We start from the raw sequence: 23,384 nt of genomic DNA, 5'->3' as shown, positions 1-23,384 counted from the left end.
TATATGTGTGTGTGTGTGTGTATATATATATAATTTACTTTTCTGAACGTTGAACACTTAACACTGCATATAAATATGGTGAAGAAATTTGTTTTCATAAGAACAGTATTGACAGGAGAAAAGATAAAATTAGAATGAAATTGATGATAGACATAGTATAGTATTAAGAGTACTTGTAAATAAATGAATCTTGAACTTTATTCAACCACAAAAGCTAGTCCTGATGGGAGACTACTCATACCTTAAATGACAGATGGGGGACTCTTAACGGTACTCAAATAAGTTAAAATACAAACTTAAAACAATATAAGGATGAAATAATAACAAACGAAATGTAGTTTTCTAAATGTTAACATATGATATTTTGCTGAGAAACATGCTGAATTAAATTATTTTTACGTACTAAAAGCTACAACTTCACTTTAATTTGAAGAAAGTTATCCGCCAATAACATATATCATAAAAATGCCAGTAAAATTAGAAAAAAAAGAATTGTTTTTTGGCATTTGTTTGAAAGGCCAAATAAAATTCAAAGGTGTAGAAAGTCAGAATAGTTATTTCCTTTTACTTTTCTGCTATTTGGAAGGATGTATTTCCCACTAAGATTGTTGAACAACTAATTTGACTAATGTCACAGGGTAAAATGGAAAGTCTCCACAACCGTCAATTCAGATAGAGTTTATTTTGGCACTTTTCATATTTAATCAGATGGCCCCTGGTGGCCGATTTTCCTTTTAAGTGAATTCAGATAGAAAGCTTTTACTTGGTTTTTTTTTTCTTTTCATCTTTCTTTTTTCAAAGTGGTGGTATAATTAGGCAGCCCATCAGGGTCATTTGCACTTTTGACCCTATTCTGTGATCGTCTTTAAATTTTGCCATCAAAGGGACTGCTCTTTAATATTCTCCCTTCAAAATTGAACTTATGCCTAAAGGGATATAATTTACACACCATAATATTCACGAGTTATGCCCGCGTTGTTAAAGAACTTATGCCCCACTAGGCATATATTCACTTTTGAAGGGAAAAAAAATTAAAGACCAGCCCATTTGAAGGGAAAATTTTACAAACCCATTTGAAGGACAAATTGTGCAATTACTTGCAACATTCCACCGCCTCCACTTGGGTTACAAGCCCTCGCGAGATGGCTCGGCCTTACACTTTGCATGGAGTTGATCTTTTTTGGTTAAATGGTATATATTCCACATCACTTTTGCGTTGTAAAATTGAATTCATGGTTGCAATCTGCCCAGGGGTACAACCGTACTTTCAATACTATAACTTAAGAATTATTGCATATGAATACTTGGCTATAAATAGTACTATACATCTCTTCTATCCAAACTGCACTTCTCTTTTTTATATTCTTATTTCTTTAACAAGAAAAAAAGCAAACAATACCAAGGCCAGTATGCTAGACATGGAATCCGCCTTAAGTTTGGGCGGATAATTGATCCGCTCATTATTGGCTCAATCGATTTTGACTCATCCAATTAAGCACATTATAAAATTTAGTTGATATGTAGTCCAAATTGACAGTCCAAAATCTGAAATATTGAAGAGATAATACAATACTTCGTCTGCTCTTTGAAATCTAAGATCTGATAATTGTATTTTTTGGATAGAATATATATACAGTCAAACCTCTCTATAACAGCACGGTTTGGTCCAAAAATTTTCAGCTATTATAGAGAATAGTTGTTATACACCTATAACAGCATTGACATTTAAATAACTTCGGTATTATAGGCAAAAAAGATGCATAAAATCTAATTTTCATTTTTAATCGTCAAATTCTAAGCTTAATCACACTTTGTATAATGAAGGAAAATTGTTTAATGATGAAAATACATATATTCGTATGATATTTTTTTTCATAATTAGTGTATTAAATGATCAAACATTTAGTTCAAATCTCTACACTTATTATTGGTAATCATGGATATTCTATTTTTATAAAGATGGTTTATTATTATATTACCAAAAAAAGAAGCTAGCTGTTATCTGGGGGATAATTTTACAAAGAGAGTACTGTTATAAGTGAAATGTTGTTATAGAGAAGTAAAATATAACATAAAAAATCGGTTTCGAAAAATCTTGGCTGTCATAGAGAAGTGTTATTATATGCGAGTGTCGTTATAGAGAGGTCTGACTGTATTAGTAGACCCAAAAGTTAAACAGCAGTCCTTAAAGGATCTATCAAATGAAATTTCTTGTGTTATTCCATAAAACATTTGCACCTTAATTGCATCTTCACAAGTATTGAAAGACTAATGTTAAACGAGCAACGAATTGCGATTGCACAAGTCGTGAATAATCCTTAAATTAATTTAATCAACAATATAAAACAAAGACAATAAGAAAAAAACACTTAAGAAAAAATTGCACATCGTGCAATCAACCTGTTGGGTATTCTAATATCTCACGAGCAATAAATTGCTCAAAAAAGTAAGTAATAACCTCTGAAAAGATTAACTATATTTAATGCAAAGACCCAAAAATTAAAAAAATTAAAATAAAAAAAAGAGTGCAAAAGTAAATCTCTCACGTAGTAGTAAAACTAGCAATAAATGCCCATGCAATGCACGGGCAGAACATGTCTACTCACTTTAATTAGTTAGTCTTTAAGGTTTTTATTTTGAAAATAACTTTTAAAAACATTCTAGTTGTTATTATATATAACTATATATAAAAAATGTATTTTATGTACCATCACTTTAGTTATAATAAAAATGGAGTTTAAAAATTAAAAACATATGATGGAATTAAGTCTTTGAGACGGAAAGAATCGAACTTTTTTCTCATTGTCATGACAATGAAAGTTGTTCATCGATGTGAAAAAAGAAAATTAGTAAGACTATGAGGGAAAATTAATATTTTGATTTTAGATTTTTTCTTTTAAATTCGTTAATATCTCATATGTATACCTACATGTTGATATCCATGTCAATTAATGCACATATTGAGTTTTTCAAAAGCAAAACTAATAAATTGTTTTTATTAAATTACTTAAAAATATATTATAATTTTTTATATTAACAATTATAGATAAAAAGAATTTTTACAAAAAAAATCAAAATTAGATAGATATATATATATATTATATCGTAAATCACCAAAATTTTAATTCCAAAATTAAAATATAAATTATACATTTTATAAATGTAAAGAAACAATAATCACAAAATGCAAAGGAGAGTAAAATAAGTAAAGTATTGATAAAGAAGGAAAATGGGGATAAAAGTCACTCCTTCCGTTCACTTTTACTTGTCCACGTTAACATATCAAGAGAAAGAAATTTCTTCTTATTTTACCTTTCACATTAATTACTCATTTTCAAATTATTTTTTGAGGCTATTGAGACTATACACCAATAAATACGAATATTATGATAAAATATATACTTCATTTATTAATTCTTAAAGAACGTGAAAAGTCAAAAGTGGACAAGTAAAAGTGCACGGAGGGAATAAATATGTGGCGGAGAATTAAAATTGAAGTCCATACATGTATACATAAGAAGAGATAAATATTCAGTATTATGACATATGTCCATTTTTTAGTAATGTGGCAAGTAATATGAGACGGAGAGGGTAAGATGGGAAAGATTTAATTAATTTTATCTTGGTTTTGTAAATGAACAAGTAATATTGCAAATTTGACTTAATCACGCATTTTTTTCCTAATTAAATTTGAGTCCGGTCGGTTAACCATTATTAATGGAATTTAGAGGATGCTTAATACCTTCCCTCTAGGTTAGTTGAATCCATACCTAGATTTTTTTTTTTGGTTTCGTAGATTTTAAAATAAAATCAACTTTAGATAAATATTTTAAATAACCTTAGATGTCCTAATTCACCATAATTAATTAGGTGGCGACTCCTGTACTTTAATTAACCCCGGAATTACCGGGATGTTGTAAATTATTTTGACCCCGGTTAAAATAGGGTATAACACTTAGTAGTAACATATTAATTATGCATAAGCTAGGAGGTTGTGGAGGAACCAGATTAGGATAGAAGTCTAGAAGGTAGTTTCGCTTTTTCTTTCGCACTAGTAGGCGTAGTTTTGCTCCACCGTTTATTATCCTTTGATTTCTACTTTTATGTGTTGGGTCTTGTTTTTCCAGGCTGTTTTATCTTGACTTCTTCGCTCTTGTTATTCCTCATCTCCGCATTGCTTTGATATGCTTATCCGTATCTGACTCTTTTGTCTTGTTTTCTCTCGTTTTCTTTTGAGCCAAGATCTTTCAGAACCAATCTCTCTACCTTCCAAGATGGAGGTAAAGTCTGCGTACACTTTACCCTTTCCAGACCCCACGTTGTGGGGTTCCACTAGGTATTTTGTCGTTGTTGTTGTAAGCTAGAACAGTGCCACGACATTGGGCCTGTGCTATAATTTTATAAGGGACATTACAATGTAAAAATAAGAAGGAAAATTATATGCTTGGGTCTTATAGGAAAATTATAAGCTTGGGTCTTACTTTTATCAGCGCTGGAAAGTAAAGTGGCCTTGATCGGTACAATGTTGAGAGGGCAGAATTGCCCTTCTTTGGGGTGGTCTTTAAAGTTTGCCCTCATTTTTGTGGTCTTTAAATTTTGTCCTTCTCCTAAAATTCATGGGTTTCGGGTTCGAATCTCTGCTCAGTCAAAATTTTTTTAAAAAAATTCCTAAGGCGAAGTAGTTATGCTTCCTCCGGCAGACTTTTAGTTATGCCTCCTCCGGCAAACTTTGCCTTGAGGCATAATTTTTTTTCTTTTCAAGGGCAAAATTTAAAGATTTCAAATATGAGGGACAAAATTTAAAGGCCACCCCAAAAGAAGGACAATTGCAAATTGCCCTGCCCCATAAGACGGAACGTTTTCTTAAGACATAATTAAAAGTTTGCCTTATAAGGCAAAGCCTATGCCTTAAGGAAAAAGTCTGTCTTATGGGGCATACTTTTAATTATGTCTTAACTAAAAGTCTGCCCCATACGGCATAACTAAACTATGTCGGATCCGGCATACACCTCCTTCTAGCCCTGCCTTGTGATTTTTTTTTAATGCCTGAGGGGAAAGGGGGGGGGGGGGGGGGGGGGGGAGCATCGAACCCAGAACCTGAGGTATTTACCCACTTTTTCAAGTAAAGGACAAAATTTAAAGATCATAAATATAAGGGGTAAAATTTAAAAACAAAAAATATGAGGGGTAAAATTTAAAGATTACCCCAAAAGAAGGGCAATCCGCGCAAAAAAAGGATGTTGAGAAGGAAATCGTGTATATATATACGTGTAATTTAAATCTAATATTATATATACTGTGACGACCCCCTTGTGGGTCCCACCTCAGCTTACAAATAATCCGACGTTCACAAATACGGGATATAACATCCTCCCCCTTTAAAACATTCGTCCTCGAATGTTCAACTGATCTTATGGGATGTCATAATACTTCGGGAGGGTCCATTTCATAGTTGTCCTTTTCCTCATGCCCATTCCTTATCTTTTACCTTTTTTTTGTGACGACCCCCTTTGGGGACCCACTACTCAAGGTATTGTCTATGCCAGGGTGCTGCCCGTCCGCACAGGGGCTTGCCCCATTATCCCTCTTCACGCTGCAGCGCTACGGGGTATCGAACGCGAAACCTCTGGCTCCTTTACATTCCCCAAAGGGAATCGCCTCTTACCAATTGAGCTGCCTTGAGTAGTGGGTCCCCAAAGGGGGTCGTCACATATACAATATAATTCTCCCGCCCTTTAGCTCCGCCCCTTTCAACCATATAAATTCTTATCATTTTTCTCCGTTTAAACTCATCTCAGATATAATTATATCAAACAAAAATAAAAGAAAAAAAAAAACAAGAAAAAAAGCAAACAATACCAAGGCCACTATGCTAGACATGGAATCCGCCTTAAGTTTGGGCGGATAATTGATCCACTCATTATTGGATCGATCGATTTTGACTCATCCAATTAAGCACATTATAAAAGTTAGTTGATATGTAGTCCAATTGACAGTCCAAAATTTGAAATATTGAAGAGATAATACAATACTTCGTCTGCTCTTTGAAATCTAAGATCTGATAATTGTATTTTTTGGATAGATTATGTATATAGTCAAACCTCTCTATAACAGCACGGTTTGGTCCAAAAATTTTCAGCTATTATAGAGAATAACTGTTATACACCTATACCAGCATTGACATTTAAATAACTTCGGTATTATAGGTAAAAAAGATGCATAAAATCTAATTTTCATTTTTAATCGTCAAATTCTAAGCTTAATCACACTTTGTATAATGAAGGAAAATTGTTTAATGATGAAAATACATATATTCGTATGATATTTTTTTTTCATAATTAGTGTATTAAATGATCAAACTTCGTTATTGGGTATTCTAATATTTCACGAGCAATAAATTGCTCAAAAAAGTAAGTAATAACCTCTGAAAAGATTAACTATATTTATGCAAAGACCCAAAAAAAAAAAAAAAAAAGAAAAAAAAAGAGTGCAAAAGTAAATCTCTTACGTAGTAGTAAAACTAGCAATAAATGCCCATGCAATGCACGGGCAGAACATGTCTACTCACTTTAATTAGTTAGTCTTTAAGGTTTCTATTTTGAAAATAACTTTTAAAAACATTCTAGTTGTTATTATATATAGCTATATATAAAAAATTTATTTTATGTACCATCACTTTAGTTATAATAAAAAATGGAGTTTAAAAATTAAAAACATATGATGGAATTAAAAGTCTTTGAGACGGAAAGAATCGAACTTTTTTCTCATTGTCATGACAATGAAAGTTGTTCATCGATGTGAAAAAGAAAATTAGTAAGACTATGAGGGAAAATTAATATTTTGATTCTAAATTTTTTCTTTTAAATTCGTTAATATCTCATATGTATACCTACATGTTGGTATCCATGTCAATTAATGCATTTATTGAGTTTTTCAAAAGCAAAACTAATAAATTGTTTTTATTAAATTACTTAAAAAATATATTATAATTTTTTATATTAACAATTATAGATAAAAAGAATTTTTACAAAAAAATCAAAATTATAAAGATATATATATATTATATCGTAAATCACCAAAATTTTAATTCCAAAATTAAAATATAAATTATACATTTTATAAATGTAAAGAAACAATAATCACAAAATGCAAAGGAGAGTAAAATAAGTAAATTATTGATAAAGAAGGAAAATGGGGATAAAAGTCACTCCCTCCGTTCACTTTTACTTGTCCACGTTAACATATCAAAAGAAATAAATTTCTTCTTATTTTACCTTTCACATTAATTACTCATTTTCAAATTATTTTCTGAGGCTATTGAGACTATACACCAATAAATACGAATATTATGATAAAATATATACTTCATTCATTAATTCTTAAAGAACGTGAAAAGTCAAAAGTGGACAAGTAAAAGTGCACGGAGGGAATAAATATGTGTCGGAGAATTAAAATTGAAGTCCATACATGTATACATAAGAAGAGATAAATATTCAGTATTATGACATATGTCCAGTTTTTAGTAATGTGGCCAAGTAATATGAGACGGAGAGGGTAAGATGGGAAAGGTTTAATTAATTTTATCTTGGTTTTTTAAATGAACAAGTAATTTGGACATATATTTTTAGTAATATTGAGTACTTCATTTATTAATTCTTAAAGAACGTGAAAAGTCAAAAGTAAATAAATAAAAGTGCACGGAGGAAATAAATATATGTCGGAGAATTAAAATTGAAGTGCATACGTGTATACATGATAAGAGAATAAATATTAAGTACTCTGATATATGTCCATGTGGGATAAGAAAGTAGTTTAGTAATGTGGCCAAGTAATATTGGATGGAGGGAGTACTTCATTAATTAATTCTTAAATAACTTGAAAAGTGAAAAGTTAACAAGTAAAAGTGTACGGAAGAAATAAATGTGTATGAGAATTGAAACTGAAGTGCATGTGTGTATAGATGATAAGAGAATAAATATTCAGTACTATGACATATGTCCACGTGGGATAAAAAAGTTATTTAGTAATGTGACCAAGTAATATGGGACGGAGGAAGTACTTCATTTTTCTATTAGTTAGTTAAACTGTACAATTTATATAGCTTGTGGTATATATTTTATTGCTATGTTAGTCCCCTCTTCACACACACACACACACACACATATATATATATATATATAATAAAAATAAATAAATAGAATAGAAATTTGTGTAGGAGAATTAAAATTGAACTGCATACGTCTATATATGAGAAGAAAATAAATATTCAGCAAGAACGGAAAAAGTCAAAAGTGAACAAGTAAAAGTGCATGGATGAAATAAATGTGTCGGAGAATCAAAATTGAAGTGCATCCGTCTATACATGAGAAGAGAATAAATATTAAGTACTATGACATATGTTCACGTAGAATACAAAAAATAGTTGAGTAAAGTGTACAAACTATATAGCTTATAGTACAAGCATTAATTGCGTGTACAAGTTGTAAAGCTTTTGATATAAGTTGATGAAACTGTTTTAGTCCTCCATTCACACTTATATATAATAGAAATATCCTGCATATGGGCCAACTGTTAGTCACATGAGAAACAACAAAGACAATTTGGGTAGTAATCATTGCAATGATTAATCCAAGGGTTGGGGTGAAAAGGGAAAAAAGAAAACAAATGAAAGAGAAAGGGGTGGTGCGCGTTAAAGATGGGTACCTACATTGAATGAATTGAAGCAACGATAATAGTATATTTTTGAATTATGGCGTTTGGTAAGCAGTGATAGTCATATTTGGTTGAATACAAAATTTTGTACCTCCTTGTTTCTTATGGCTATACTTGGTACTTCAGTGCAGAAAGTTGGTACTTCACCGAACTACATCCAAATCATTCACCCAAAGAAAACCATTCAAAAAAAAAAAAAAAAAACTGCACTAGATAATACTACATAGTTTAACATGGTCTCTCTATATTTCACATCGAAATTACTTGGCATGAATCCAAATATATTTTAGATTGAACCTCATTTTTCTATGATTGTAGTTAATCTTTCAAAGCACCGCCTTGTTAAGGCAGACGCCAAGTTATATGGCAATTCGAAAAGTCCAGCTAAGTAGAGTTAGGATGTCACATGAGCTACCTTGCCTAACAAAAACCTCCTCTTTTTCATCATAATAATTTGGTGCTTTACCGTATTCAATGGATTCCACTATTAGGTGTATGCATTTTTCTTCGAGTATTCAAGATTCTCTAGTTTGGGAGCATATATGAGACATGGGTTCACGTTTCAACAAATTTAAGTTGAGTTTTGGCATCACTATCAATAAAAAAAAAATCAAAATCATATATGGGAAGATCAACTCATTAGTCGAATTTCTATTTTTCAGAATATGAAAATGGACGTGTTAATTGCAAGTAGTATTTGGCAGTGGAGGTGCAGCGTCTTTTACTCCTTGGCAGATTCATCAACAAATGAATTATGACCACTGGGAGAAGAAAAAGTACAAAATAATGTCACAAACCTGTGAGAGAATGTGATAAAGGGACTTTATTCCCATACTCACAAAATTGGGTGTTAAATTTACACCTCCTTTCCTTATCCTTCCAGAATATTAAAAAGTGCGAATCCTTTTTGCGGCCTTTGTTTTTCTTTTTCTTCACCTTTAATTTCTATCTTCCTTTTCACACTATCCACTCTTTTATCTTGAAATGGTTTTTAATTTTGCTCTAATTTATTACTTTTAAATGATGTCGAACGTCACAATCTCTACCAAGTTTCTCTTGCAGAATAACTCTTCCATACGAAATTGATGCGTACAATTGTCCCCTTTTTAGCAAATTGATAATGATATTGAGCCAATAACTAATAATTATGTATACTTCTTTTCCTTTTTTAAAGTGAAATCCAAGTATTTGAGAGGTAGAGCATACGGTCTAGAACTTGCGAATCCCTTCATTTTTTTGGATTTAATCTAGTATGGGATGAGCTTTTGTCCAAGTAAGAGAGTTGAGAGCCACCAAATCCCTTAAATCGATACTTTATAGGTTTTTTTTTTTTTGTCTAATTGCATGCCTGGTATCACAAACTACCCATTCGATTAATTTAAGTTACCATTAATAGATTCACTAAAGAATAAAATGTTTTACCGAAAGATTCTTCACTACAAAGCGAGAAAAACTTTATAGCTACTCTCAAATCATCATAGCCTAAAATCCTTACTAGAGAGCTGACAAACCCTCAAATCATTCTTATTGTCTCATCAGTGCTCTTAGCGAAGCCCTAATCACAGCCATATCAACAGTTGGCATGTAAATACAAGCTGTTGAAGGTGTAACAAAACCTAAATTAGAGAGTTCACCTTTTAAATTATTATAACATTTAATCTTAAAAGTGTTAGGCCTTGAATTATGGCCTTGTCCTCCTTTCTTGTTTTCCCCTTTTAGAAGTTGGGGGAGTGAAAATAGCGCTTATTGTCACATTTTAACGCTATTAAAAAAAATGGTTAATGTCACAGATTTTCAAATTTTACGTGCGAAACTCTATTAGAGTGTGGAAGTTTCTCTGGTGAAGAAATTTTATAACATTAGCTATTTTGTAATTTTATGGCTTAAAAATAACTGCTTATGACTTTACCACATGTGGAAGATGTTGAACGACAAAGAATTGAAAATTGTGGACATGTAAAATGCTTCAACCATAGTGACTTACAAACACCTACTGTTTGGAGCACATATATTTATCCTCCTTGAACTAGAAAATAAATCTCTGACGGCTAAAGGAGCTATATTTCCAAATAGAAGTAGAACTTAAAAGAAAAAGATCAAAACAAATCAATACTGTTACAAAGAGATAAAATTTAGAGGAAGAAAGAACGAATCGTCCATCTCTACTGTCCATGTCATAATATGTTGTAATCCAAATGATTCAACTAATATCTACAGCATTTTGCAACAACATCCCATGAATTATTCACTTGTTTGGATACAGGTATGCTTTCGTGTTCTCGGTGCGTTGGAGATCAAGTTTAGGACCATCCAAAAAGCCCAAGTCCAAGGGGTATGTTGCACAATATAATTGACTACTTTTAAAGATCTTGCTTATAACATGGTCACAAGTTTCATATCTGATCATCGTATTCTAAAATAACTAGAGATTGAAAACGGGTTCAATTCAGTTTCTCGGCTTTTGTCTTTCAGTTTGTCAACATTGGTAATCGAAATCAAACGCAATAATTTCCATTTGGTTCGGTTTTCTTCATTTTCGAATTGGTTTTTTCGATTTTTTGGCTTTGAAAATTAAAGTGTGTACAAATAAAAATGGAATACTGACAGCATCAGTAAAAAAAAGATGATCGAGGAAACAAGCCAAAGTAACAATCTAAGTAGGATAAAGAACAAAATATCAACAATGAGAAAATGATATATAGATACTTTAATTTAGTTTAGGTTATCAATATTTAGTTGTTTGGTTCAGCATTCACTTGATCACTAACAAAAATTAAATGATCACCATCTCTAATCAACTCAAAGTCATCAATTTCAGCCCAGTCGTTGATCAGCACTTTGGCCTGCTTGATCCCATATATTTTGTAACCAATGTCTAGCAGCTCTTGAAAGCTACGTGTAACTAAAATAAGGTCCCCTGTAATATCCCCCTTTTCAGGGCAACTTACTGTAACTCTTGTTGGAAAGATTTTAGCATGGGTTAACATGTGCTCTGTCTCCGGCAGTGGATCCCGACAAGTTACCTGATATTATATAGATAAACATATATGATCACCTGATTGTGTAAAAAATTAATCTTTAAACTAACCGTGTATATAACTTAAACTCTGAATGAGTAAGGTATTGAAGGACTAAGGTAATTTACTCACAGATTGATTAGTCCTACTTGTTCCATGGATCACAAAATTGGTCATATTTCCTATCAAATACGCAGTCAAGCAAAAGGTAAAAAGCATGTAGAAAATGTTGAATATCATCTCTCGTGTGTTCATTGGATGCAAATCACCATAGCCTACTCTAGTGAGAGTAGCTATAGACCAATAAATAGCAGTGACATAACGAATCCAGATATCCTTATTAAGGAAGTCATCCATGGAATGTCCGATCCATGTCTTGGTTGGATTAGGATAATTAATTGCAATTAGATGATTAAAACATCCAGCGCAGTGAACGAAAAAAATAGTGACCTGAAGAAAGAATAATAGAGATGATTAGAGAAACTATCATCTAAATTCATGTATCAGCTAAGAACATTATTGAAACGTACTTACACATACACACTTCACTCTTCGAACCCGAAAGAAATTGAAATTCCGATCTTGTTCCAATCTGTGTCAAGGAAATGTGGAATTTTTTTGGTTGTTACTGAATAAACTTTCAGAGAAATATATGTGCACACACGACACAACGATGAGGCGAACGCACATTAGTGTGCCATCTGATACCCTTTGCTGGAAAGTTTTACTTATTACGCACACAAAACAATGTGAGAAAAGTAGTATTTATAAAATAAATGACACAATGCTTTCGGTAAAATGCTATGCTGGCTTGAACTATCTCTTTACGTGCAGCCTCTTGTCTGTGAAAACTAGAGGCATCTAGAATCGAACTCTGCCCTTCTCTAGGTTGAATAATAAAAAACTAATTTATCAAAGGTCACTTAACACCATTATAGTGATAATAAATAATTCAATATCTGAAAACTGATTAATTTAGAATCATATTTGAAAAAATTCTCCTATTTTTCTGTAATTTGCAATTGTTGGTGTTTCTCTTCTTATTTCTTATCTCTCCGTGGTGATACCGCTTACAAAAAATTCTGCCGCCACCGACACACAACATATAGTGCAACTATGATGAGATAATTTAATTACCTGGCAAACAAGACAACAACTCTTCGTAAACGCCAGACACGTAGCAAATTGAATAAGCCATATTGACGTACCAGAGTTGGGGTAATCTTGCGAGCAAGTTCAGAAGGAATTGTTGATATGGCATCAATTACAAACCAAGTTCTTGCATACTTCCAAGCAATCTGCTTGTGATCATCAACAAGTAGGTACGTGGTTTTATCCAGATATGCTACAAAGAAGGTGAGTATTATATCAATTGCAAAGAATGCATTGACAACATTGTCAATTATGGTGAGTGGTCCTTCTTGTTCCTTAAGAAATCCCAACTCAAAAGGGGACATCCAAGCTGTATAAATCACTAGTACCACCAGGAAAATCTCCCATGCCCTGCAAAAGGATATTTAACCTCAGCTGATTTTAGCTAATCCCTATTAATTTTCATAATTAATTGCATACAAATATTGTTGGCAATATAAGATATTTCAAAACTCAATTTGTTATTGGAAATACTAGCTCAGAGGGACGACAGGCATTGGAAAAATAAAATTTAAAACGAGAAGAGTAGAATAGAATACCTATAAAGGCGTTCATAAGGGGAAACAATGAATCTACGGAGCATTTTTCTTGTTACTTGGCTCTTCTTCAGAGATCTTTTCTTCTGGTTCTTAAGGGTTTCACATAATACTCCACTTAGTCATCTTTCTTTGTCTATTTTGCAAAAGGAAAGAAAGAAGCAATTAAGGAGGTGATTTCGGAATTAGAGATAATATATCCTCGTAAAATGACTTTCCTTATTATTAAGATATCGAAATCTAGATTGTGTTTGGTATGAATGAAAATGTTTCCATGAAAAATGATTTCCTAGAAAATGTTTTCTTGGTAGTGTTTGGTAATCAAGCAAAAAACAAATATTATTATAATCTAAGAAAACAAAATGGGGTGGCATCGGGTGGGGAGTAGGGGTTCGGGGTGGCGGGCAGTGGGATGGTCAAGCGGTGGGGGTTGGGGAAGTTGGATGGGTGCGGAGGAGACAATAAACTTGGACTGTCACTTATGAAACTTTTTTTTCCTACTTCCATTACGGAAGTCATTTTACTCATTTTTAAGGAACTTGTTTTCTTAGAGAAAATATTTTTCAAAATATTTTGACCAACCAAATATGAAAAAAATTGAAAAATGTTTTCCTTCATAACAAACACACCCCTAATCCCTTTCCACCATGATTATATTGTACAATTAATTAATTGAAAAGCTCCTAATAAAAGAAAGATGTAGTTAAAAATGTAAAATAATAATAATAATGGAAATTTGTTGATGGAAAAATAATTGCTTAGTGTAACTTATTATGCTCCATAGTTACACTTTATAGTGGTGTTTTTAAAGAATTACAAAACATAGCTACATATTACATTGTACAGCGGATATACGTTGATGGATATATCCCTAAATTGTAGGTATAATTCTTGTGCGCGCGCACATACTGTGTATATGCTATCAGTATATATAAATTGTATACATTGATGCTGCATGTGCCCTCATATAATGTATATAATGCTACTTTTTTTTTTCAAAATAAAAATAAAAATATTGCTATATTTAGAAAAAGCAGTGTTTTAAAAGGCGTTTTCAGGGCGAGCCCTGAGGCGGGGCGTACCAAAAATGCCCCGTGGCAATGGGTCGGGGCGAAAGTCCCAAAAGGCGTACGCCCAGCAATTCGGGGTGTACGTCCGGGCGTTTGGGGCGAGTTTTTTTTGTTGGGGCGTAAGCCCAGAAAACTTGTTCAAACTAAAACGAAATTTGTTAAATAAGTCCTTAGTATAATGCCCAAATTCTCAAAAGTCAACATATAATTACTCAAATGTTTTAAAAAGAAATTGAAACATTAAATTTAAAAGTCAAGACTTTTTTTTATTGTTGGAATGCCTAATATATGTTCTTTTCCAATTATTTATCTTGTTATCTAATATCTCAAAAAAGTAACGAGCAGTCACTTGTACTTGTAAGTAGTGTATAATAGATTGTTCTAATTAGTTTTTTTGTGGGGGTGGATATATATATATATATATATATATATATATATATATCACTTATTTATAGTTTTCTTCAATTTTTTACGTTATTTCACCTATTTAAGAGTATTTATTATAATTATATCATTTTATAAAATCCTAAAAGTTAAAACCATATGGGGCTTACGCCCCGTGCCTCGAGGCTTACATCTCACTGAGGCAGACGTAAAATGCCCCGCCTTAATCCCTCGCCTTTTAAAACACTGAGAAAAAGACATATGGCTATTCTGTTTGTAAAAAAAAACTCTAATCTCGCTACTTATAAAGTTTTCCCAATGTTGATCAACTTAACGCCCAGTCCAAAAATGAGAACTTTGGAGCACAGAGTGTTGTAATTATATACGCAATGAATGGCATGTAATTATTCGCAGTGTTGTAATTTTCCAAAGCTTCTCTCTGAGTTTTCCCTTTTAAACACTTATTTCCATTATCTTTTTCGGCCAAATCCGGATTTCGTTTTGCTTTATTTGAGAAATTATTCCTACCTTCCTCACTTAAATTTTTTGCTAATAAGGCAGATTTCAGTGACGAAATTTTCTATAATATTTTTTTAGACTTTCCCTTTCCATAAAGCTTTTCCCTTGCAAGTAGTACGTCAATAATATTATTTAACGAATTTAATATTGATTATTCTAGCTTATCATTAATTTATTATAGATGTTTGATACAAATTAATCATAAAACCTAACTGAATATCTGCAAGGTTAAGGTCATCCTCTGGAGCCCTTACGAATGGTTACTTCCTGTTCTCTACATACCGAACTGTGTCATATGAGAAGTAACCACCCCATCCACCTGTTTGCAATTATAATAGTGACAAAATGTTTTACAATTTTCGTCAGAGACATTGTTAAAATTGCGGTTGAATACAATAAATGGCAAACTAGCTACAATATATATGCTAATGATGTGGTTCAACTGATAGCAAGTTATCAAGCCAGCAGATGTGCATGGAGCTCAAGGTGTAGTAACCTTCTCAAATATTTAAAAAATTATCAAGGAACTGATGCTGATGCAAAACTACATTCATGAGACTGTAAGATGGAACAGAACGGATTGACCAAATAATAAGGAAGCTCCCAAAAGAAACAATTCATTTAAAAATAATTAGAGTTGGTTGAGAATTGGGAATTGATTTATAAATACTGCTAGCGAAAATATCCAGAACTGCAACTTAATTCTTTTCCGTATAGGTTTCATACATATCTAACTTTATTGCTAAACTACTTCAATAAAATTTAGATCCCGAGTACCCACACCTTGACAAGCCATGTGGAAATATTTATTATGACTCTCAAAACACTGCCCCCATTATATATGTTTGACTTTTTTAATTAGCACATGACATGCTTGTGATCTGGTATAAAGACAAGCAAGCAAGAAAGAAAGTCATCTATAATTAAGGAATCCTATTCAGATCTTTTTGAGCATGTGCGTTTACGAATACATGCAATCAGTGACGTTGGGAGGGAAACATCCAAAAAAAAAAAAAAAAAACTCAGATAGTTATACCATCATATCATAATACACATACTGTAACTCTTGTTGTAAAGATTTTGGCATGGGTTAACATGTGTTCTGTCTCCGGCAGCGGATCCCGACAAGTTATCTGCAACAACAGATAAACATATATGATCACTTGATTGTGTCAAAAATTAATTTTTACACTAACCGTGTATATAACTTAAACTCTGAATGAGTAAGCTATTGAAGCACCAAGTAATATGCTCACAGCTAGATTAGTCCTACTTGTTACATGGATCACAAAATTGGTCATATTTCCTATCAAGTACGTGGTCAAACACAAGTTAAAAAGCATGTAGAAAATGTTAAATATCATCTCTTGTGTGTTCATTCGATGCAAATCATCATAGCCTACTCTAGTGAGAGTAGTTGTAGACCAATAATTATAGCAGTGAGATAACGAATCCAGATATCCTTATTAAGGAAGTCATCCATGGATTCTCCTATCCACGTCTTGGTTGTATCAGGATAATTAATTGCAATTAGATGATTAAAACATCCAGCACAGTAAACGGCAAAAAGAGTGACCTGAAGAAATAATAATGGAGATCATTAGAGAAACTATCATCCAAATTCATATATGATACTACTAGCTTTTACACCACGAACATTATTGAAGCGTACTTACACATGCACACTTGACACATCGAACCCAAAAGTAATTAAAATTCTTATCTTGTTACAATCTACGTCAAGGAAGAATCCGTGACTTTTCTAAGATAAAAAAAAGGTAAATCAAACTAACACACAAAAAAAAATAAAAAATACATAAGTAGGTTTCACGCACTAATTTAGTGCGTGAAAGGACAAAAAAAAAGTTTGGTCTTTCACGCACAAGCACAAAATTTGTGCGTGAATGAGGCCTACAAAAAACACTTAAATAGTCTACTAAATTAGGCCTACTTATGTGTTCTCTGTATCTATAAGCATTACGATGGTGACTCCTATCATTTTTTAATTACAAAAACATTGTATTTATGAAATGTAAAAAATCAACAGCTTCCCTTTTCTCGAGTCCGGAACCAAAATGCTCCCAAAAAAATCACTTTGAACCAAAATATCCTAATAAAAAAAAAAGTTACAAAACTACCTTTAGCGCAGTTCACGGAGACGGAGCCGTTAACTGCTTTAGCGTAATAAAATACTGCGTTATAGAAATAGTATAAAAAAAAAATCTATAACGCAGTAAAATTTTTACTGCGTTATAGAAATAGTACCAAAAAAAAAAAATTGGCCAACTTTATTTTTTGCCTTGCGGTAGTTTGTCCGCATAAATCTCGAAAAAATAAGCAAGTTAAAAAAAACGCGTAAAACGGACGTCCGAGCGCAAAGTTATGACCATCTAAAGTTTGACAACTTTACAACTAGCTTTTCTTCCTTTATTTTTTAGAATTATATTTAAATTCAAAATAAAGTTATGTCTTGATTAAAAAATAACACGCTTAAATCAAAATCTTAAAAAATAAAACACCCTAAAGTTTCCAAACAAAACTTACTTCGGGTACCTTTTCAACCCCTAAAATGACTATCCGAACGTCTACGTATCCTTGATGTATTGATCCTACATTATTGTACGCAAAAAAAATATCAGGTTCTATATAAAAAATTGACGTTTCGGAGTATTGACATACGACTAGTCGTTGGTCAAAGTATGGAAAAAACACTAAGTTTTTTCAAACAAAACTTACTTCGGGCACCTTTTCAACCCCTAAAATGACGATCCGAACGTCTACGTATCCTTGATGTATTAGGCCTACATTATTGTACGCAGAAAAAAATATCAGGTTCTATATAAAATATTGAAGTTTCGGAGTCTTGACACGCTACTAATCATTGGTCAAAGTATGAAAAAAAATACCAAGTGTTGCAAAAAATAAAGTTGGCCAATTTTTTTTTGGTACTATTTCTATAACACAGTATTTTACTGGGCTAAAGCAGTTAACGGATCTGTCTCCGTGAACTGCTTTAGGTAGTTTTGTAAAAAAAAATTGTTTGGATATTTTAGTTCAAAGTGATTTTTTTGGGGCATTTTGGTTCCGGACTCGAGAAAAGGGAAGCTGTTGATTTTTTTACATTTCATAAATACAATGTTTTTGTAATTAAAAAATGATAGGAGTCACCATCCTAATGTTTATAGATACAGAGAACACATAAGTAGGCCTAATTTAGTAGACTATGTAAGTGTTTTTTGTGGGCCTCATTCACGCACAAATTTTGTGCGTGAAAGGCCAATTTTTTTTTTTTTTGCAGTTTGATCTTTTTATGCATTAAATTAGTGCGTGAAACCTACTTATGTATTTTATTTTTTTTGTATTAGTTTGGTTCAATTTTTTTTTTTATCCTACAAAAGTCGCGGAAATTTTCTATTGTTATTGAATAGCTTCTAGAAAAATATATGCACACAACACTTAGCAAGGGCGCACATAAAATTTTTCGTAAACAGTGTGGTCATCTACAAAATGTTAAAAATGAACAAACCCCTATAATAGAATCCTAATATTTTATATATAAAACACAATTTGAATATATTAATAAAACACAACTCGAGTATACCATTACAATTCTTCTCAATGCTATTTTCCTAAATTTATTGTAGATTAAAATGTTTGAATAATGTGGGGGTAATGAAAGGACAGAAACTATAGGCCCACAATATCCAAATAATTGTCCTTGGGAAATAGAGATCACGTTTGTGAATCACGACTCCACTAAGGATGTGGATTTTATTAGTTTGTCCGGAAGAAAGCTAGAAATTCAACCTTTTTGTCTTTCTTTTAGATTGTGCTTGTTTGGATAGAAAAACATTCTCTTTTGAAAAGGGACAACATGCTTGAATGGAGCTTTATTGTATTTAATTTAAATTTTTTGTTATATTCCTATTTTTTAGATGTAGTATTTTAATATGTTAAAGAATTGATTATTTTTACCATTAATAAACTAATACTTTTCTAAACGTTGAACCCTTAATATTGCATATAATTAATACGGTGAAAGAAATTTGTTTTCATAAAAACAATATTGACAGGAGAAAAAATAAAAATAGAATAAAATTGATTATAGACATAGTATAGTATTAAGAATACTTGTAAATAAATGAATCTTGAATCTAATTCAACCCCAAAAGCTAGCAACCATGATGGGAGACCACTCATATCTTAAATGACAGATGTGTGACTCTTAACAGTACTCAAATAGGTTAAAATAGAAACTTAAAACAATATAGGGATGAAATAGTAACAAACTAAATGTAGTTTTCTAAATGTTAACATATGATATTTTGCTGAGAAACATGGTGAGTTAAATTATTTTTACGTACTAAAAGCTACAACTTCACTTTAATTTGAAGAAAGTTATCCGCCGATAACACATATCATAAAAATGTCAGTAAAAGTAGAAAAAAAGAATTGTTTTTTGGCATTTGTTTGAAAGGCAAAATAAAATTCAAAGGTGTAGAAATTCACAATAGTTATTTCCTTTTACTTTTCTGCAATTTGGAAGGATGTACTAATGATGTCGTAAGTTAGCAAGTTCAAATAATGTTCTAAACTTTATGTTTTCTTATTAGAGTTTGAACTTCTTACACAAAGTTTGTGTATATTTATATAAATTTAGCTTTGTTGACGTAATATAAATTAGGAGTAACATATTATGTTCTGCGTTGCCCTTAGTCACGGGCGGCTCCTTCCAAAACCCAGAGAGAAGCTTTGGAAAATTTCCGTTTATTTAGCACATGCCATTCATTGCGTATATAAGTATAATAACACCCTGTGCTTCAAAGTTGCCATTTTGGACTAGCGTTAAGTTGATCAACTTTGGGAAATTTTTATAAGCAGGAGATTAGAACCCTTTTTTACAAACAGAATAGCGATATGTCTTTTTCTAAACATAGCAATATATATATAACGTAGCATTATGCATATACATTGTATGAGGGCGCATAGAGTATCAATGTATACAATGCATATACAGTATGTGCGCGCACACAAGAATTGCACCTACAATTTAGGGATATGTCTATCAATGTATATCTGCTACAAAATGTAATATGTAGCTATGCTTTGTAATTCTTTAAAAGTACTTCTATAAAGTGTAATTATAGAGCAGAATAAGTTACATTAAGTAATTATTTTTCCATCAACTAATTTCCATTGTTACTATTTTACACTTTTTTAACTACATCTTTCTTTTTATTAGGAGTTTCAATTAATTAATATACGATATAATCATGGTGAAAAGGGATTAGGGGTGTGTTTGTTATGGAGGAAAACATTTTTCAATTTTCTATGTTTGGTTGGTCAAAATATTTTGGAAAACATTTTCTCTAGGAAAACAAGTTCCTTAAATATAAGGAAAATGACTTCCCTAATGGAAGTGCGGAAAGCAAATTCCATAAGTGGCATTTCAAGTTTACTGTCCCCTCCGCACCCACCCAACTTCCCCAATCCCCACCGGTTGACCATCCCACCCACCCGCCCACCCCCGAACCCCCACTCCCCACCCATGCCATCCCCATTTTGTTTTGTTAGATATACAATGATATATATATATATATATATTTTTTTTTTTTTTGCTTGGTTACGAAACACTAGAAAGCATTTTTCAAGAAAAATTTTCTTGGAAATTATTTTCCATCGAAAACGTTTTCAATCCATACCAAACACACTCTAGATTTCGATATCTTAATAAGGAAAGTCATTTAAGAGAATATATTATCTCTAATTCCGAAATCACCTCCTTAATTGCTTTTTTCTTTCCTTTTGCAAAATAGACAAAGAGAGGTGACCAAGTGGAGTATTATGTAAAACCCTTAAGAACAAGAAGAAAAGATCTCTGAAGAAGAGCCAATTAAGAAGAAAAATGCTCCGTATATTCAGTTTTCAGAAATTGAATTATTTATAATCACTATGATGGTGTTAAGTGATCTTTGATAAATTAGTTTTTTATTATTCAACCTAGAGGAGTGCAGATCGAGTTCGATTCTTGCTGCCTCTAGTAGGCTTAAGAAAAAATGTATGTAAAGAGATAGTTTAAACCCGCATAACATTTTACAGAAAGCATTGTGTCATTTAATTTATAAATACTACTTATCTCACATGATTATTTTAATAAATTAAAGCAAGACGATCTAAGATTTTCCCAACATCTATTATTTCACATATATAGAGAACTACAAGGGAACTGCGGCATGCGTAGGTTCCTGATCGCCGGCCATGATGACCATGACTGCCGGAGACATCTCCACCATTGTGTTGGCGGGCGGCGCCACTGGACGTGGTGGTTCCTCCCCCACCTCCTCGGTAGACGAGGAACGACGCTGTTTACACAAGCAGTTACAAGCGATTGTGATGATTGCCATAGCAAAGACTATCAGCATTACCACCACACGTATAAGTAAAAGGTCCATTGTGTTTTTTCTCTCTAGTTCAAACACTGAAAGTTACTATGTACTTCACTCTTACTCCTCTCTCTCTCGCTGCAAATATCGCTACAAGGCAGCCAAGCTAAGTATGGCTATGGCGGACAAGGCAGTCAGTATTCGGACCCGCAAGTTCATGACCAACAGGCTTCTCGCCAGGAAGCAATTCATTATTGATGTACTTCATCCTGGAAGAGCCAACGTCTCAAAGGCTGAGCTGAAGGAGAAGTTGGCTAGGATGTACGAGGTGAAGGACCCAAATGCTTTTTTCTGTTTTCAAGTAGTTCCGCACACACTTTGGAGGTGGGAAATCAACAGGATTTGGTTTGATTTATGATTCTGTTGAAAATGCCAAGAAGTACGAGCCAAAATATAGGCTCATCAGGAATGGGCTTGACACTGAGATAGAGAAGTCTAGGAAACAAATGAAGGAAAGGAAGAACAGGGCCAAGAAGGTCCGTGGTGTAAAGAAGACCAAGGCTGGTGATGCAAAGAAGAAATGAGTTCCTATGCAAACAAAAAAAATCTTATTTTGGGATTCTTCAAGCGGCCTAGTATTTTTCTTTTGGTGTTGTTTGAGCCATTATTTACTGTTGATTCTGTCTGACTTTTGGAACAATTCAGTTTTGTCTTTCCTCGGAAATATTTTATGGAGGGCTTAGAGTACTCGAGATTTCACAAGAGTTACTGTTACTATTGTTCTAGTAGAGCTCTTATCTGCACTAGAAGTTTGTTTTGATCAACTTTTGAAGGGGTAATGGGTTGGTGTGTAATGAGAGTTTTGGTGAATACAATTACTTGGTATCTGTGTTGATCGGATATAAGTGAAAATTTACAGGTATTTTACATAATAGGGACAAATACATGACATGTTTGACATACGATTCTTATCACTTAGTTCGTACTTTCACTTTTATTTGTCCACAAAATTAAAAATGTATTTTTATTTTTATTTGTCCACTTTAGCATATCAAAGAAAGACAAACTTTTTTTTATTGTTTTACCATTGATATTAATTATTCATACATACTTCATTTAGTAATTGTTAAAAGACGTGCAAAATCAAAAGTGAACAGAGAAAGTAATTACAGCTAATTAATGCAAATTTATTTTCCCTCCGATTCAGAGTAAGTATCCTCTTAGTCTTTAACATACCTCTTAAGAAAATACTGACTCCTAAAATACATATTGCCCTTAATTTAGGACACTCCTCAAAAAAATATTAACTCCTAAAATATATATATATAGCCCTTAATTAAAATTTACAGTAATTATTAACTTGATACATTGAGTCTGTCACTTGGAATGATAGTCAAACTTAGAATGTTTAAAAGGAATAGGTAGGCTTTACAAGTTACAACTAAGTAGTATTACTTTAGAAGCTATTTATAGTAAGCCACGGATCGATTACGATTGATCATTCTTTTTTAACTCTCAGGTGCAACATGATGAAGTTCATATATAGCCAATAGGCTTAGTACTATTTTTTTATGTACTAAAGTTGTAATCTTTTGGCTCTTCATAATCCTT

The 23,384-nt window shown here is 32.4% G+C and overlaps 1 protein-coding gene and 1 pseudogene across 1 annotated transcript; one reads left to right on the top strand and one right to left on the bottom strand.

The window, feature by feature from the left end:
- Window positions 1–11,224: 11,224 nt before the first annotated feature.
- Window positions 11,225–13,728, bottom strand: LOC132617221 (potassium channel AKT1-like). The gene is made up of 5 exons (XM_060332181.1): window positions 13,421–13,728; window positions 12,867–13,232; window positions 12,264–12,321; window positions 11,862–12,179; window positions 11,225–11,735 (listed from the first exon to the last, which is right to left on the bottom strand). Exons 1-5 carry the CDS (start codon window positions 13,462–13,464, stop codon window positions 11,445–11,447), a joined length of 1,077 nt encoding a protein of 358 aa, XP_060188164.1. The 5' UTR covers window positions 13,465–13,728; the 3' UTR covers window positions 11,225–11,444.
- Window positions 13,729–21,505: 7,777 nt separating this feature from the next.
- Window positions 21,506–22,612, top strand: LOC132617738 (small ribosomal subunit protein eS24z-like; annotated as a pseudogene).
- Window positions 22,613–23,384: the final 772 nt, after the last annotated feature.

This window comes from Lycium barbarum, chromosome 11, assembly GCF_019175385.1.
Source record: "Lycium barbarum isolate Lr01 chromosome 11, ASM1917538v2, whole genome shotgun sequence".
NCBI lineage: Eukaryota > Viridiplantae > Streptophyta > Magnoliopsida > Solanales > Solanaceae > Lycium > Lycium barbarum.
The sequence above is the reverse complement of the archived record's forward strand: the minus strand, read 5'-3'. Positions and strand labels throughout refer to the sequence as shown.